This window comes from Oryzias melastigma, linkage group LG5, assembly GCF_002922805.2.
Source record: "Oryzias melastigma strain HK-1 linkage group LG5, ASM292280v2, whole genome shotgun sequence".
NCBI lineage: Eukaryota > Metazoa > Chordata > Actinopteri > Beloniformes > Adrianichthyidae > Oryzias > Oryzias melastigma.
Window position 1 is genome coordinate 36,372,934 of NC_050516.1, and position 17,158 is coordinate 36,390,091.

General features: G+C 44.5%; 1 protein-coding gene across 1 annotated transcript in view; it reads left to right on the forward strand.

The window, feature by feature from the left end:
* Positions 1 to 17,158, forward strand: part of LOC112145680 (plasma membrane calcium-transporting ATPase 2) — a gene marked incomplete in the record, with an annotated part of 77,027 nt that overhangs the window by 52,251 nt on the left and 7,618 nt on the right. The window contains 12 exon segments of the mRNA XM_024271061.2: positions 27 to 209; positions 3,892 to 4,106; positions 4,181 to 4,423; positions 5,445 to 5,686; positions 5,766 to 6,003; positions 7,539 to 7,718; positions 8,682 to 8,769; positions 8,849 to 8,955; positions 11,730 to 11,921; positions 13,632 to 13,845; positions 13,927 to 14,138; positions 16,311 to 16,418. Of these exon segments, the coding sequence (XP_024126829.1) occupies positions 27 to 209; positions 3,892 to 4,106; positions 4,181 to 4,423; positions 5,445 to 5,686; positions 5,766 to 6,003; positions 7,539 to 7,718; positions 8,682 to 8,769; positions 8,849 to 8,955; positions 11,730 to 11,921; positions 13,632 to 13,845; positions 13,927 to 14,138; positions 16,311 to 16,418 (2,222 nt within the window).

A 17,158-nucleotide genomic window follows, 5' to 3' on the forward strand; every position in this document is an offset into this window, starting at 1 on the left:
AACTTTGCCCCCCCACCCCCGTCCAGCCAAAACTCAGGACGGCATCGCTCTGGAGATCCAGCCGCTGAAGAGCGAGGAGGCTGCGGAGCTGGAGGACAAGGAGGAGAAGGAGGAGGTCAAAGAGGTCAAGAAGGTCAACGTGACGAAGAAGGAGAAGTCTGTGCTGCAGGGCAAGCTGACCCGGCTGACGGTGCAGATCGGCAAAGCTGGTGAGGAGCGGTATCAGTATTTATGCTTACGGCGATTTTAGATGAACTCCATCAGACTTTCAGTCCTGCTTGTACTTTTTGTATTCGTACATTTTGTGGTTTTTAAGATTTTATACAATATATATGTGAATTTTCAGCCCCATTGAAAATGAATGGGAACTTTTCCCCAAATTTCTGACATTTCTGCACTCAGAACGATCAGTTTGTTCAGGACATTCATGCTTGTACTGCTACAATCTTTTAAAGTTTAAACAGTCATTTAAATTTGACACAATTATTGAAATTTTACACAAATGAAGCCTTTTATTTCCACGTAATTCTTCAAACATTTATGTAATCTGCAAATGATGCAAGTTTGGTATCAAAATGTTCAACAGACATTAATGCTACTGAAGTTTTAGAGGATAATTCTGAGTTAAGCTAATATTTTAGCAACATGCTAACCTTTTTAGCTAATTTGGCATCTACTGAGGTTTTTAGGGCCATTTCTGAGTTAAGCTAGTATTTTGACAACGTGTGAGCGTTTTTGATCATTTGGCATGTACTGAGGTTTTGGGATAATTCTGAGTTTAAATCTTTAACTGATTTTACATTTTTTAACAATTTCTGGCAATTTTTCAAAAAATTCTTAAAAGTCTTTGTGCACTTTCTGCAATGGATGCAACTTTATGTCCTTTAGCGACGAGGCGCTTTTCTCCTTCAGAATCTGCTGGTATGATCGTGTTAACAGAAGTTACTGTACGTTAAACATTTTGAGTTTAAGCGTCACCGGTGACGCCTCATTTACACTTCCACTGAAGGGCTGTGTGCTCTCTGATAACATGAGAGAGTGAAGACAGGTGGAGACATGACTGCAGGTGAGTCTGCAGTCTTACCTGTAAAGACATGCCTGGGACAGAAACAGGGTCTGGTCTCCCTTTGTGGCTGTTGTTTCAGTATCTGTGACAATTGATGCCTAAAAGTTGTTCTTGCTGATGATCATGTGACACAGCGACACATTAACGTAGTACAGTACCGAACTCTGAACGGGTTCTTCAAAGACCCACTCAGATGTTCTTGGAGCAATTTTCTCATGATGGAAGAGATTTGTAAAGAAAATGACGTTTTTGAGAATTTCTCTATTCAGATAGAAAAGTCGATTACCTTCAAGAATGTTAGTGTGAATGCTGAAGCAGCTGAAGACGTTTACAGTAATTGCCGAAGGAATTTTCTGAAAATGTTAAATCTGTAAAGCTAAAGTTTGCGCAACATGCCACAATTGCTAAAGGATTTAATTTAGCAGAAAATGCACAAAGAATTCTAAGAATTTCTTGTAAAATCTCATAAATTGGTTAAAATGTTAAAATCCATAAAAGGCATGAAGACCAACGGTACAACATGAACATCCTGAACGCGCTGGATGGTACTAGTATTACAACGTGTACAAAGAATTCTCATTTCTATGGGGCTAAAAAAATCGCATGAATTGCATAAAATTCTAGGAATTGCAAAATATATGAATAGCAAAAGTGGAAGCAGGAATGTCCCAAATGAGCTGAACACTTTGAAATCCCCTAAATCGGGAGGATCTCTGTGGTGTGAAGTACGGTGAGTCGGGAGCAGACAGAGAAAAAAGAGCATATTCGTGTCAGAAGATATACTACAGTCTTGCTGCTCCGCTCCATTCTGATACATCCACCTGCAGACAAATAGATCCGTGAACGTCTTTGTTTTCCTGGAATCTAAACGGTACGACTGGATAACTCTGATATTGATCGCCGTTTTTGTTGCATCAGGAATGTCAGGTTGTGTGTGAGGCGCTGTAAGCATGAGAGAGTGTAAACGTGTAGCTCAGTTAAAGGTGACGGGAAAGGGGGTGGGGCTTCTCTGCGCCAACAGTCAAACCAAGAACTCGAGTAAATTTCTCTGCAGAAACCATCTCCTGTAAAACGGCACAAGTTTTAGATTGTGTCTAAAAACAGCATCATCTTGATGAAAAGACGACTGATTTTACAGGAGTGGGACTTTAATATCGTTCATTTTAGCAGTTTAACGTTGACAAACTCTGAGATGCTTCAGACCCAGCAGGGTTCCTCTAACAAGGCCGCACTCACTTCCATTACTGCGCTTGTATTGGGGCCATGATTCATTGTGGAGTTGAAGGTGTTCTGTCATTTCAATCAACCTTAATCTTCTGGGTTTTTGGGACAGTTTGGCAGGCGGGGAAGGGAGTTAGTCACAGACGAGCCTCAGCTGTCCTTCAGTACAGGACAGGAATTTAGGACAAAACACAGAAAGAATGTCACTGAAGTCATGGATTTTAGAAAATACAGATTAATCCAGATATACAACCACAAAATACAACTCATGCATGACTGCCTTTTACAATTAAAGACGTCCGACAGAAAAGGATCATGTCAATGCAGCTGCAGTAGGAAGTGGAAAGTTATCAATGATTTAGAAAAAAACTGTTTATTTGACTGTTTCTGGTGCATTACAGCCACAAATTCATAAATATAACAACAAAAACTAAATGAAGTGGCCCCTACTATGTATTCAAACCACCAGGAACACTTTAAATCTTGAATTTGTTCAAACATAGAAAATCAGCTTTATAATCCAGAGGATTATAACTTAACGTAGCTTTAATTCTGGTTACTGACAATCACTTGATTTTCTGGGATACATGAAGCTGAAAATTAAGTCCAAATGGGATAAAAACTTGTCAAGTTTAATAAAGCTTAAGTTAATTTATTTTGCTTCTGACTTATTTTTTTCTTTACAGTTGCTTTTTAACATTTTAAAAGCATTTTATTTTAACCACAGAGTTACATGTGGCTCTGAAGGTTGTAGATCTGCGATCTACACAGAGACGACACAAGGAGGAAGTACAATAACGCAACTACAGAGACTCAAAACTTTTATCACCCTAATAGGAATTTCCAAGATTTTTATATCCATCATTGTTTTTATCCAGTCTGAACTTTTCCAGCCTAAATTGTTGAGAAGACTGTCCTCTGACCCTCGCAGTAAATTTATTTGAAGCACTTGACAAATATTAGGACGGAATCCGGTTTCTGACTAAAGAGAAGGTTGGTGCTGCTGACCCGATAGACGGAGCTGTGATCCATGATCCATGATCCACGATCCACGATCCATGGTCAATGATCCACGATCAATGATCCAAGATCCATGATCCATGGTCAATGATCCACGATCCATGATCCATGATCCATGATCCATAATCCATAATCCATGATCCATGATCCATGGTCAATGATCCACGATCCATGATCCATGATCCATGATCCATAATCCATAATCCATGATCCAAGATCCATGATCCAAGATCCACGATCCATGATCCACGATCCATGATCCACGATCCATGATTTATGATCCATGATCCATGATCCACGATCCATGATCCACGATCCATGATTTATGATCCATGATCCACGATCCATGATTTATGATCCATGATCCATGATCCACGATCCATGATCCATGATCCACGATCCACGATCCATGATCCATGATCCACGATCCATGATCCATGATCCATGATCCATGACTTCTTCTGTCTGATTCCGTGGTTAGTGTTCAATGGCGGCGCCAGCAGAAAGGACAGTAGTAATAGTTTGTGTACTCGGGCGTTATTTTGTGATGTGTGTGAATTTGAGTTTTGTGTTGTTTCCATCAGGACTCTTCATGTCTGCCATGACCGTCATCATCCTAATCCTCTACTTCGTGATCGACACCTTTTGGGTCCAGGGCCGCAGCTGGGTGGCAGAGTGTACGCCCATCTACATCCAGTACTTTGTGAAGTTCTTCATCATCGGCGTGACGGTGCTGGTGGTGGCGGTTCCCGAAGGCCTCCCGCTCGCCGTCACCATCTCCTTGGCGTATTCGGTCAAGGTAGACCTGGAAGCTAAAGAATCCCTCTCTCTCTTTCTCCGAGGTTTATGTGAGCTCATCCTCTCGTCTTTCAGAAAATGATGAAAGATAATAACCTGGTGCGCCACCTGGATGCCTGCGAGACCATGGGCAACGCCACGGCCATCTGCTCCGATAAGACCGGCACTCTGACCATGAACCGCATGACCGTCGTCCAGGCCTACATCGGAGATACGCACTACAAAACCGTCCCAGAACCGGACGCCATCAAACCAGAAACACTAGAAACCTTGGTCAACAGCATCTCCATCAACTCGGCGTACACCACCAAGATCCTGGTCAGTGCGTCGGCCGTCATGAACACGAGACCGTCATGAAAACCATCATTTTTATTTATTTATGTTGTTCTTTTTCAGTTAGAATATACTGTAGATACAGTCTACTTAAAGAGCAGGAGTAGGATGCAGACCGGTCTTATAAATCCCTCCCACATTCTTGTTATTCAATTTGATACAAATAGATGACTGAATTAGTATGTATAATCAAAATAAAAAATAAAAATAATAACAACCTGGAACACTATATCTACATCACGCTGCATAGAGTCAATTATTATGTTTTTTTACATTTAAATTTAAAACAAACAATCCTGAAACACTTTTTCAGGTCATTAGCCACCAAATTTCAATTTTTTGACCCTAGCAAAGGAAATAGTGTTTTGTTTTTACTATAGATGCTTTAAGGTCATCATTTCTTCTGCTGTTTCCCTCATCATTATTAACTACACGGCAACAGAACATTTTTACCAGCAGTGTCTGCAAAGACCATAAATCCTCAAATGTGAGTATTCTTCACTTCAGAAATAGTTTGGAGAGTCATATGCATCATCCATAATGATTTTTGTCCAAAATTATTAAAGGTTTCAGGTTTGACTCATAAGAATTACTCCCAGACAATATGAAGAATACAGTAAAATCAAGGAGAAATACATCATATGCTTATTAGCTTGGTAGTTTAACAAATATTCCACTTTGTTGATTTTTGCTTATTTTTTTAATATTAGCAATATGTTGCTTCCATTTTAAATTTTCATCAACAATAATCCCCAAAAATCTAAATTCATTAACTCTTTCTATATATTTGAAGTGGATTTTTTGTCACTGAACAACAGAAACATTTGTTTAAAATAAAAGATGGTCCCAGTACTGAGCCTTGTTGAATACCACAATGTATTTGTTGGGGTTTTAAACACGGATTTAGTAAAACATCTGAAAAGACAAACATTTTCAGATCAGACCTCCTGAGTGAAGTCATCTTCCTCGTCTCTGAAGAGCTGATGAAACCTTTCTACCTGTGCAGCCCCCAGAGAAAGAGGGCGGTCTTCCTCGCCACGTGGGCAACAAGACGGAGTGCGCTCTGCTGGGTCTGGTGCTGGAGCTGAAACGAGACTATCAGCCAATCAGAGAAGAGATCCCCGAAGAGAAACTCTACAAAGTTTACACCTTCAACTCCTCCCGCAAGTCCATGAGCACGGTCCTGAAAAACGCCGACGAGAGCTTCCGCATGTACAGCAAAGGAGCGTCAGAGATCGTCCTGAGGAAGTGAGTGGGCGGGGCTCGGCATGTCTGTGGGCGGAGTCAGCTCTCGTCCTGAAGGACCGCCTCTCTTCGACTCTTCCAGGTGTTCCCACATCCTGGACGCTCAGGGTCAGCCTCGCGTGTTCAAGCCCAAGGACCGAGACGAGATGGTGCGGAAGGTGATCGAGCCCATGGCGTGCGACGGCCTGAGGACCATCTGCGTGGCCTACAGGGACTTTCCCGCCGAGGCCGGGGAGCCCAACTGGGACAACGAGAACGACATCCTGAACGAGCTGACCTGCATCGCGGTGGTGGGCATCGAGGACCCCGTCAGACCCGAGGTACAGGACGCTGCCCCACAGCAGCTCGCATGATGTCCTTTCAAAATAAAAGACGCCTTGAGCCAAACTGGATCATAACAGTGCAGCTCTGGACAGCATAAGATCACATGTGCTTTAACGCTTCAACACCGGAGCTCCAGTGTTTATGTACTTTGATTTACTGTTTTTTTAAATTGTTACCAAGAATTCCAGCTCGATGAGCCGCTTTTCTCCTTCAGAATCCACTGGGTTGATTGTTTAAACGATTCAAAAACTAGAAAAGTTGCATTACCTGCCATGATGCTTGTGTGAATGTGGTTACTGAAGAAGCTGAATTCATTTACTGTAGTTGCTGAAGGGATCTGCTGAAGAGGCTAAAGCTTTTGCATAATAAGAAGATTTAACATGCGTAAAAGTGCACAAACAATTTTAAGATTTTCTTAAAAAATTGAAAAAAGTGCAATACATTTTGAAATGTTCCAGAAGTTTGAACTCAGAATTAGAAACCTCAGTAGATGCTAAATTATCCTAAATGCTAACTTGTTAAGCCACAAAAGAGGAGCCAATGATCCACATGTGGCTCTGGAGCTGCAGGAATCAGACTCCTGGGATAGCAGGACAGATTTAAACGAAGGGCTGATGGGAAATTAACCGATGTTCCCTAACATTCCCGCCCGCAACCCAGAAGAGAGCTTCTGATGAACTCCTGCTGCTCTGCAGAAACTATGTCTTGAAAGCTGTGCATTTGTTTCTTCATTTGTCCCGTGCTGAACTCGTCAGGACGGAGTTGCGTTTTCCAGAAGTTAGAGCCGTTCACACAACAGAACGTTTCATCACCACCAGAGCTGGAAGAATCGACGAGCTCCCAGCCGTCAGCTCACACAGACGCTGAACGTTTTGTAGCAATCGGATAAATCAATGACCCAGCTGCACTTATGGAGCAGCTGGACGGCACTCAGACCGCCGGGTCCTTTCCAGGCCATGTGGGGGGTTAAAAGAAAAGTAAAATACTCTAAAGATTAACTTTAGAAGAAATGAGCTGAAAGGGAAACACTTTTTAAAGTTTTTAGCCCAAACTTTGCTCTGATCTGCCGTCCAAAGAACAGTTTCTTCAGGGTTTGACTTTAGAGATTTGGATCTTCATCTGTGCTACTGGGTCAGCCCGAGGTTCTGGACTCATGTGGTTCCATCCTCCACTGTGGCTCTTGGCTGGGGAGAAAGACGCTGCAGATTTCAGTAAAAAAAGTAAATTATTAATAGATTTATTCAGTAAAATAGAAGAAAGCCAAAGTCACAATGACAGAAAACGTCAGGTTTGACTTTCTTCTTTATCATTGAATAAATCTGCTGTAAAGGGTTAAAAAATAATAAAACTTTCATAATTAATTTATCGTAAATAACCAAATGTTACATTTTATAAATGAAAAGCATTAAGTGTGTTTTTCTGAGCAGTAACTTTGCAGCTTCTGTTGGGTTCTGCTGAAAGGAACCGGACCAAACGGCTCTTGTGAAACCTGTTAGACAGGAGCTGAGGTTGAGGATTCTTCTGCCTTCAGGTCCCAGAGGCCATTACTAAGTGCCAGCGTGCTGGAATTGATGTCCGGATGGTGACTGGAGACAACATCAACACGGCTCGGGCCATCGCTACCAAGTGTGGCATCCTGCAGCCGGGGGAGGACTTCCTGTGTCTGGAGGGAAAGGAGTTCAACCAGCAGATCAGGAACGACAAAGGAGAGGTGAGACCACGACGAGCTGACATCAGATACGTTCTGTTTGTGTTCCGAAGAGCTTCTGTGAAGGGCTGCGTTCCCAGAAAGAGTTTGTTGTTTTTGTGTTTGAACTGCTCTGATTGCAGAAGCTCTTGTTCTCCTTCACGCTGGTTAGCTTTTCTGTTGTCAAACTGAAATCCTGCCTGGCAGCATCTCAGTGGTTTCAGCAGGTACTACAGCTGATACTTATCAGAACGCTCACCAGATCCTCCTTCATCTTCAGACTTTAAAGCTGCTGGTAAGGCCAAAGAGGACAAAACTTTCAGTTTGGATCTCGAGTCGGGAAAAGCGCTGGTCGGACGCTTCCTGTTGTCATAAAACATTTCCACCAATTAATGGGTTACATCATGTGACAACAGAAGCTCCGCCCTCATGGGTCCATTCCATTTTTCTATGGACCTACGACTAACGGAGGACCAGAAACGGTTCCAGTTGTTTCTGCTTAACGGGTCCATTTTGTAATGGAAACGCTCAAAAACATGAAATGATTTATTGTTCCTGGTTATAACAAATGTAGATATTTCCCGCTGGAGTCTCTAGGAAAGTAAGAACAAGTGAAAGAAAAACAATTCAAATTGTTGACATTCAACGGAGAGGGATGGTGTGAGCAGAGAGTATTTATCTGTAATGAGAGACTTGAAGTATACAGACCAAATCATCTGATCAGGATGCAACGTCTGCTTCAGATCAGTCACATGATCCGGTCTGATTCCCGATTACCTGATCAGTACAGGACCTAACCAATTTGGGGGCTTGTCCAGGATGAGGAAGTAGTGTTTTGGATGGCACGGTGTGACCAGAGTCTGAACCCCCCCTAGAAAACTGAGATGTTTGAAGTGTGGAGGATGCTGTGATGTCATCTCATCGGGGGCGGGGCATGATTACCTTAATGTCGGCCTTGCAGCTGCTGATGCTCTCCCAACTTTCTAGGTGGAGCAGGAACGTCTCGACAAGATCTGGCCCAAGCTGCGTGTTCTGGCCCGTTCTTCGCCGACCGACAAGCACACTCTGGTGAAAGGTGAGCTTCTCAGTTCACCTGTGGAGCCGTCAGGTTAGCTGATGTGGGAAACCTGAAACAAGCTTCTATCTTCAATCAGGAATCATCGACAGCACGGTGGGAGAAACCCGACAGGTGGTGGCGGTGACGGGAGACGGTACTAATGATGGCCCCGCCCTCAAGAAAGCAGATGTTGGCTTCGCCATGGTAACCGTTTTCTCTTTTTTCCCGTATGTGCTGCATGTGCGGCGCTGCAGCTCCACCACTGTTACGGGTTCATGAGGTTTGGAGGGAAATGGAATTTTTGATCGATAAATGGCGCCATGAACACGTCCAGCACCCCAGGGTGTCTCTGCCTTCATGACACGGCTTTTGTTTGACACACATCCACCAACAGTGGAGACTGTCGGACATCAACACTCCCGAGGTCTGAATACTCTGAAGGTCACGCCGCAGTGAGACTCCTCCCACTGGAAGTACTTATTACTGAGGCCACGTATCAATAATAATTTCCAGAAACGATCCAATTTAATCACAAGAGCCTGGATCGATTCTGATTTGTTTTTCAGATTTCAATCTTCGAAATTCAATTTAATTTGGAGTTTACACATTTATACACATTTGTTTAGAAATACATTAATAATCTAATGTTTTGAGTATATTCATATTAATTTGATCCAGATCACATGCTGTAAATGTATCAGTGAAATAATGAGATTGTTAATATCATCCAGAGTTACATGGATTCTCTAAAGGAGAAGTTCTAACTAAAATGTTCAGATCATTAACATTTAAACATTGTTCTGCTTCTCCTGGAGGACGTTTCAGTTTGGCCACTAGGTGGAGCTCACACTATAGCATTACAGCTTATTGCAGAAGAAGAAGAAAGAATGAGGAAAAAACGGTTTTAGACCATAAATTATTACTTTAAAAATATTTCCTTAAGAGTTTGGAAAATTCATATAAAGTTTTTCATTTAGTCAGAATGTATGTTTAGGTTAGCGTTAGCATTAGCCATCCTATGGGAAATGCCATTAGACGTTAGCATCAAGCTAGCAGACTCTAGCTTTATGTGCTAAATCGATCTATATTTTTATGGATTGATTTTTGATCTGAGCTCAGATCGATTCTAAAGGATTTTATGGAGCCAGCCGTACTCGTTACAGAGCTTTGGGTTGTTTGATTTACTGTCAGTTGGGAGCAGGTTGATGCTTGTCCTGGATCAACAACATGAACTCGTGTTTCACAGAGAAACCGTCAGAGGAAGTGAAGAACGGCATGAAGCATGAAAGCTTCAGCTGCTCCTGTTTCAGGTCTCGGTGGGAGCGTCACACTTCCTCGTGAAAAGACTTTGAAGCTGAACTTCTCCCATGTTTGTGTTTCCTGATAACTGCGGAGCTCCTCTGACTCATGAAGAACAACCCTCTGTATCAGAGACGCCTGTTGAGTGCTGTGAGCTCATGAACAGCAGCTGACTGTCAGCTTTGACCTTCACTTTGAGAGGAAGGTCGTCTGAGCAGCAGCGTCCCCTGCAGGCACACAGCAGCTGCTGCGCTGTCAGACTGAAGACCTCACAGGAGTCGCTCCTCCCGCTCGAACTACAGAGGTGAACTAAAGCAGCAAACCCCCAGGGCTCATGTGTCCCATCAGAACATCTCCTCTAAATGTTCTTGCTGAATTCTGGCCCGTTTTAAAGAAACTGTTGAGTCTGTCTCTGCCTTGTTTCTGTGCACTGAGACGCCACAGCGTCTCTCCTGACGCCTCGCTTCCTCTTCAGTTGAGTGAATGAGAAGCAATCATCTTGATGTGGCCACGGGTCAGACTGTTTCCTAACGGGTCCAAACACAGCCGGTCGGGTCTGGACCGTCTCCTCGTCTCCAGCTGAGAGATGAACCATGCTAACACTTCTCAGCTAATTCTGCTGGTCCTCAAGACCTTCAAGCCTGACAGTGTTCCAGCTTTCCCTGGACTCCTTCCGCTCCAGCAAAGCCAAGTGGACCCGTGTGGTTTAAAAGTAGCAGAAAATGTGGGTCCAAATGGGTTTGTCCACTTTGGCTTAGCTGGGCACTCTGGCTTGCTATGCTAAGTGAGCCGCCCAGTGGACAGCGTAGCGTGCTAGCGAGCTTCGCTGTAGCAAGCTTGCCAGCTCCGCTGTTTCGAGCTAGCAAAGTCCCATGTAGCAAGCTAGTGAGCCCCGCTTTAGTAAGCTAGATAGCTCAGCTGTTTAGAGCTAGTAATCCCTGCTATATCAAGCTAGCGAGCTCCATTATATCTAGCTAGCAAAGTCCCGTGTAGCAAGCTACACAGCTCCGCTTTAGCGAGCTAGCAAGCTCAGCTTTAGCGAGCTAGTGAGCCCTGTTTTATTGAGCTTGGAAGCTCTAGTGTAGTAAGCTAGCGAGTTCCATTGTAGCGAGCTGGAGAGCACCGGTGTTGTAAGCTAGCCAGCTCCATTGTATTGAGCAAGGAAAGTCCCGTGTAGCAAGCTAGTGAGCTCTATTGTGTTGAGCTTGGAAACTCCAGTGTTGTAAGCTAGCGAGCTCTGTTGTAGCGAGTTAGCGAGCTTCACTGTAGCAAACTCATGGTGAGAGTGCTCACTCTGACAGAAATTTATATGGTCAACTAAGCTGAAATGACAGATGTCTCACTCTGACAGTTTATCTGAAAATGAAATGTTAAGCATAGTTTACACAAGACAAAATGGTTCTTTTTAAAAAACGTAACTGAAGTCATTACACACAGGTTACATCATTAAGAGTGCCAACAGTCATGAATGAAACACCATGGAAAATGAAGGAGGCCGTAACAACCACGACACCCATCATCACTTTGTCAAATACTGAAAATGTCCTGACCAACTGTTACACACGAGAACAAGGACCCTCTACAGCTGTCCACCCCAGTGCCTGATGTAAACTCTTCACCACACCCATCAGCAGCATTCTGAGTCTGACGGAGACGGTTCATCCGACCTCTTGTTTTAGGGAATCGCGGGCACGGATGTTGCAAAAGAGGCGTCCGACATCATCCTGACAGACGACAACTTCACCAGCATCGTGAAGGCTGTGATGTGGGGCAGGAACGTCTACGACAGCATCTCCAAGTTCCTGCAGTTCCAGCTGACGGTCAACGTGGTGGCTGTGATCGTGGCCTTCACAGGTGCATGCATCACACAGGTGAGCCTCGTCTCTGTGTTTGATCGGTCTGTGAGCAGTTCGGTGCAGAGAAGGCAAAGGTGGTCATGCCACTCCGTATGAATCATAATGCTCCTGGAATCAGACACCGTAAACAGGAAGATCCTTCCGGCTGTGCGTTAATGAAAGGCTCACAGCTGGTAGGACGAAGCGCTAACTGCTCTGCTGCACAGAAACAGGCTAAGATTCAGACGGAAACCATGGCAACACGTCGGCAGCACAACCCTCAGTGGTAAATGGGCCTCAGCGTGTCGGAGGTTTGTGTGCTGTGATTAAACTCACTGATGGGGGGTGGGGGGGTGCCCGGTCACACATCATTAAAGGCAGTTGGTGTTTCTACAGAGATGGAGCTTTTGCTTGGATGGATTCAGGAAACTTCCGTCTGTGAACTCTCAGTCCTGAATAATCTCCGAACAAACAGACTGAAAATGCACAAACTTATATAATAATGCCAATTATTCATAAATCGTTACCTACATCTTAAAAAAATGACAGACGCTTTTTAAAAAATGAGATTTATTCATCTGTAAAAATTATGTTCTGCTGTCTAAATGTAGCTCTGACCGTATCAGAGAAACACGACTGTCTGTAATTGTGAGTTTGCAGAAGTTTTCATGAGAGGAAAAAACAGAGAAACGTTGAACTCAAAGCTCGACTTTGAGTCTTTTGCTCTGTTCCTCGAGTCTAAAAGTTCATTCAAACTGAATGCGATTCACATGACAAATTCACTGCTTGTCGCTGGTCAAAAAATGTGTTCCTGACGCCGTGGCTGCATGTGGGAGGAGCTACCAGCTAATGCCTTTAGGATGATGCTATAAGCAACGATGTCTGTGGAGTTCTCACTTAGAATGTATGAAGACACAGATGATGTTGAGAAATAAATCAGCTTTATTTATAGTGGAGACATCAGTAATCATGTCTCCATGTTTGAGTTTATATGGTTATTAGTCAAAGATTTTCCCGCTACAGGGAGCTGTGTCTGTATGACAGTCGCTTCCACTGTGTTTCTGTGTCTCTGTGGCTGAACTTGAAGGGTCTCTGTCTCGCAAAAATAAATTTAGGAGACTTTTTTTCTTTGTTTTAATGTGTGGATGAGGCCCGAGCCGGCAGCTTCTGCACCTTAACATTGATGCGTGAATCACGTTGAATGTGAAACCCTTAAAGCTTCCGTTTCCTAGCAGGACTCCACCCTGAAGGCTGTCCAGATGTTACTGTGTAGCAAGCTAGCGAGCTCCACTATAGCGTGTTAGCAAGCTCTGTTGTAGCGAGCTCTGTTGTAGCGCGCTCGCTACAACAGAGCTCGCCACAACAGAGTGGTATATCGAGTGAGTGAGCTCCGCCGCGGGAGTGAAAGTCCGGTGATCTGTCCAGAGTTTTTCCCGCGCCCCAAAGTTTCTAGATGAGCTCTGGAAACCTGCGGCTCCGGCGGTTTAAGGAAAAGACGGAAGTTCAGGACAAAAACGCTCGCTTTGTCCACAGCTGAGTTCCTGATTGGTCGACACAGCGACGTTTCAAACTTCAGGTATTCACATTTTGTCTGCGCCGCCTGATCTGATCCTCGTCGCTCAAATGGCGCCGCAGGTCTTCAGATCTCCTCATGTGGCGTCTTCCATTGACTTAACACTGAAAATGGCCGCCTCCATCACAGCGCGTTGGGTGTGAACTGACCTTAAAGCCTCCTTCTCCCTTTAGGACTCTCCCCTGAAGGCGGTCCAGATGCTTTGGGTCAACCTCATCATGGACACTCTGGCCTCTCTGGCGCTGGCCACCGAGCCCCCCACGGAGTCCCTCCTCCTGCGGAAACCCTACGGCAGAGACAAGCCTCTGATCTCCAGGACCATGATGAAGAACATCCTGGGTCACGGCGTCTTTCAGCTCATCATCATCTTCACGCTCCTCTTCGCTGGTGAGTGACCGACCGCCGTCCCGTCTGGAGCCGTACCCGCTGATGTTGTGGATGCTAACGTTATCGGTGCTTACCTGTCAGGTGAGAAGCTGTTTGACATCGACAGCGGCCGTAACGCTCCTCTGCACTCGCCGCCGTCTGAACACTACACCATCGTCTTCAACGTCTTCGTCATGATGCAGCTGTTCAACGAGATCAATGCCAGGAAGATCCACGGAGAGAGAAACGTGTTTGAGGGCGTCTACAGGAACCCCATCTTCTGCAGCGTTGTGCTGGGAACCTTCGCTCTGCAGGTACGCAGTCACCGTCATCATCCTCACTCCATGACGTTCCCAGATATGGAGAAAGGGTTCCAGAAATCCCAGCTGGGTTCTGTCTGTGGCTCTTCTTCATCCAAAACATTCCACACGGGTTCATTGGTGACTCTGATTAGTGTGAGTAGCTGGAGAACCATCCACCTGCACCTCACAGCAGCTGGGATAGGCTCCAGCAACACTGTGACCCTCAACAGGAATCAAACGGGTTTGGAAAATGAACGGATGGACATTCGTCTAGAGTCTGAGGTCCCATTAGACATGAAAACACCGGACCGATAATCTGATACCCGGATGATCCGAAATCACCATCTGGACTCTCAACACAGAAGAGAGTAAATAGGAGATGCTGTAAACTTAAGTAGCGGTCAAAGTGGCGTTCACTCGTGCAAATGTGAGGCTCTAATCCAGGAGTCTGCAGCCTTTTATATCAAAAGACATTCGGGTCAGTTCCTCTCTGATCAGAACCAAGTCGGAGCTGCAAAGTGCTGCTAATTCTGATATTTATTATATATATATATTTCATGGATAAAAACAGGAAACAAGGAAAATCACATCGTTTTTTGTTTTACTTTTGACAGAAGGTCATTCGACCTCCTTTCAAAATAAGACTTCCTGTTCCACAAAGGATCGTCCCACACAATGACATTTTCTCTTGTTGTTTCTTAGGTCTACTTGGGTGGGCTGTCATGATATGGGACTGCTTCATTTATTTTCTTTGCTTCTTCTGTAAAGTCAATTCAGTTTTATTTCTATAACTCAACATCACGATGCGATCTTCTGAGTGGACTCAGAACCGGTAACTGTCTCTGTACAGTAACCGGTCAGTCACACAGTATAAACAGGAGCTGGTTGCTAAACTAAACTAAATAAGTCAACCTGCCATCCCAGCCTTTAGACCCTCCTTCTCTGTGAGGAAAGACTGAAAAAAGCATTTTTGGGTAAAAAGAAGAAACCTCAGGGATGTCCACATGAGGGAGAGGTCCTCCCCAGGACAGCTTATCTAACGTTACAACGACATGTTTAAATAGTGCAGCAGATGAGCTTCATCCAGATGGGCTGGGAAACAGCTGGGGATGCGAGACGTGCCAGAGGTGAGGTCCACGGCCAGGAACAGGAGCACCGACGAGTCTCCTGGAAGGGAGTGGGAGAGAAGGACAACACATGAATCACACTGCACCAAAATAAACATTCAAACAATAAACATTACTGTGCTGCATAAAATATGTGATTTAAACACACAGAAAAGCAATCAGAGAAAAATGCTGCTAAATTTGAGATATTATTGATAATCTGTGCAGACTAGCAGATTAATAGTAGAGCATATGAGGTCCTTTGAGTTGGCGTGATGTCAGCACTCAATCACCTCAGCCATAAACCTAAATCATCTCAAATTAAATCAATTGTTAAAGTCATTTTTAAAGGTTAGGGCATCGTATGATTTAGTTTTTCTTCCCCCCAAGAGCCACATGTGACCCCGGGGCCTCAGGCCTCGACCTTCACACAGATCTCAGGAAGGGCCATGAAACCAGATGTGTGTTTAAAGTTCAAGTCTGACTCGTTGGTATCAGAGGAGAACGGCTCCTTCTATACACCTTCCTTCCTCCAGTGTCTCTGATGCCTTTGGGACTTCCTGGTTTGTAAAGTGGCTCCTAAAAGGTTCTGTTGTTCAGACCTGCTGTCCGTCTGGAGCAAAGTCGTTTGAGTTCCTCTGTCCTCCCTCTTCTATGTCCACCGCTGTTCCCCCAAACACGACTCTGAAGAAAACGCTCCTTCAGAGGCGGAGCCTCCCGATTGAAGGTTGTCTAAGCTCCTGCGAGTCTTTTGATCAGCACAGATGACATGGAGGGTCTTCTTTTGGTTTGTAAGTCTAGAAGAACATCAGGAAAATGAATTTAACAACAGAATCAAAGCAACAACAATGAAAACAGATTCACTCTGTAAATATCGGTAGAACAGACGGTGAAGTTAGTAAATTAGGAAATCTTTGCTGGAAAAGTGTTTTTCCAAACAGACTTGTGTTTGTTCCTGAAGTGGTCGTGATGCGTTCAGGGGCTGCTGTTCTTCTCACCAACCAAACATCTGTTCCCCTAAGAGCAGGAAGGTCTCAGAAGCTGCAGACTGACGCTCTGCCTGCTCGTGTCCTCTCAGATCATCATCGTGCAGTTCGGAGGGAAGCCGTTCTCCTGCACGGCGCTCACCATCGACCAATGGCTGTGGTGCATCTTCATCGGCGTCGGCGAGCTGCTGTGGGGACAGGTGAGCGTTTGGAATCTGAGGGGGAGGAGGAAGATGACGTGGACACTTTTGTTGCACGCTGCTGCAACGTTGCCATCTCAACCATCGCCATGGCAGCGAGCTCGGCACATGAACGCAAACACACAACACCTCTGTGAATACACAACTCACACAAACACACCGAGTGACGCCGGGATCAAGAGTTTTATTGTTTTCTTCACTATCAAGCTCATTGATCAACAAAAGTTCTTCTGCATTTCAAAGGTTTTGCAGATGAAAGAATAGATGCAGTTTTCCTGTAACCATGACGATCAGTCGGGATCGTTTCTGAGCATCAAAGTCTCAAAAACGTTTTCTCCTTCAGCAGCTCGGAATCTGAGATGGTCTGGAGAGACTTTGGTTGGATTTATTATTGTCATCTGAATGTAGCAGCAGTCTCGATACCAGAAGTAATGAGTCCATAGATCTCAGAGACATTCCTGATCATAGCGGGTTCAGACGCTTTATGTCTTATCAGATCCAGCAGGTCACATGGGATGATCTGAAGCTGTCCGGCCTTCATCCTGACAGGAAGTATCTTCTACTGATGCTGAGAACGGACCGTAGATCTGTCTCCTCTCTGATGCTTTCTGCTCCCAAACATGATAGAAAACGACTGCAGACGTGTTTAAGCTTTGATTCAATTCAATTCAATTTTATTTATATAGCCCAAAATCACAAAGAGATTTGCCTCATTGGGCTTCAAAATATAAACAATTGTT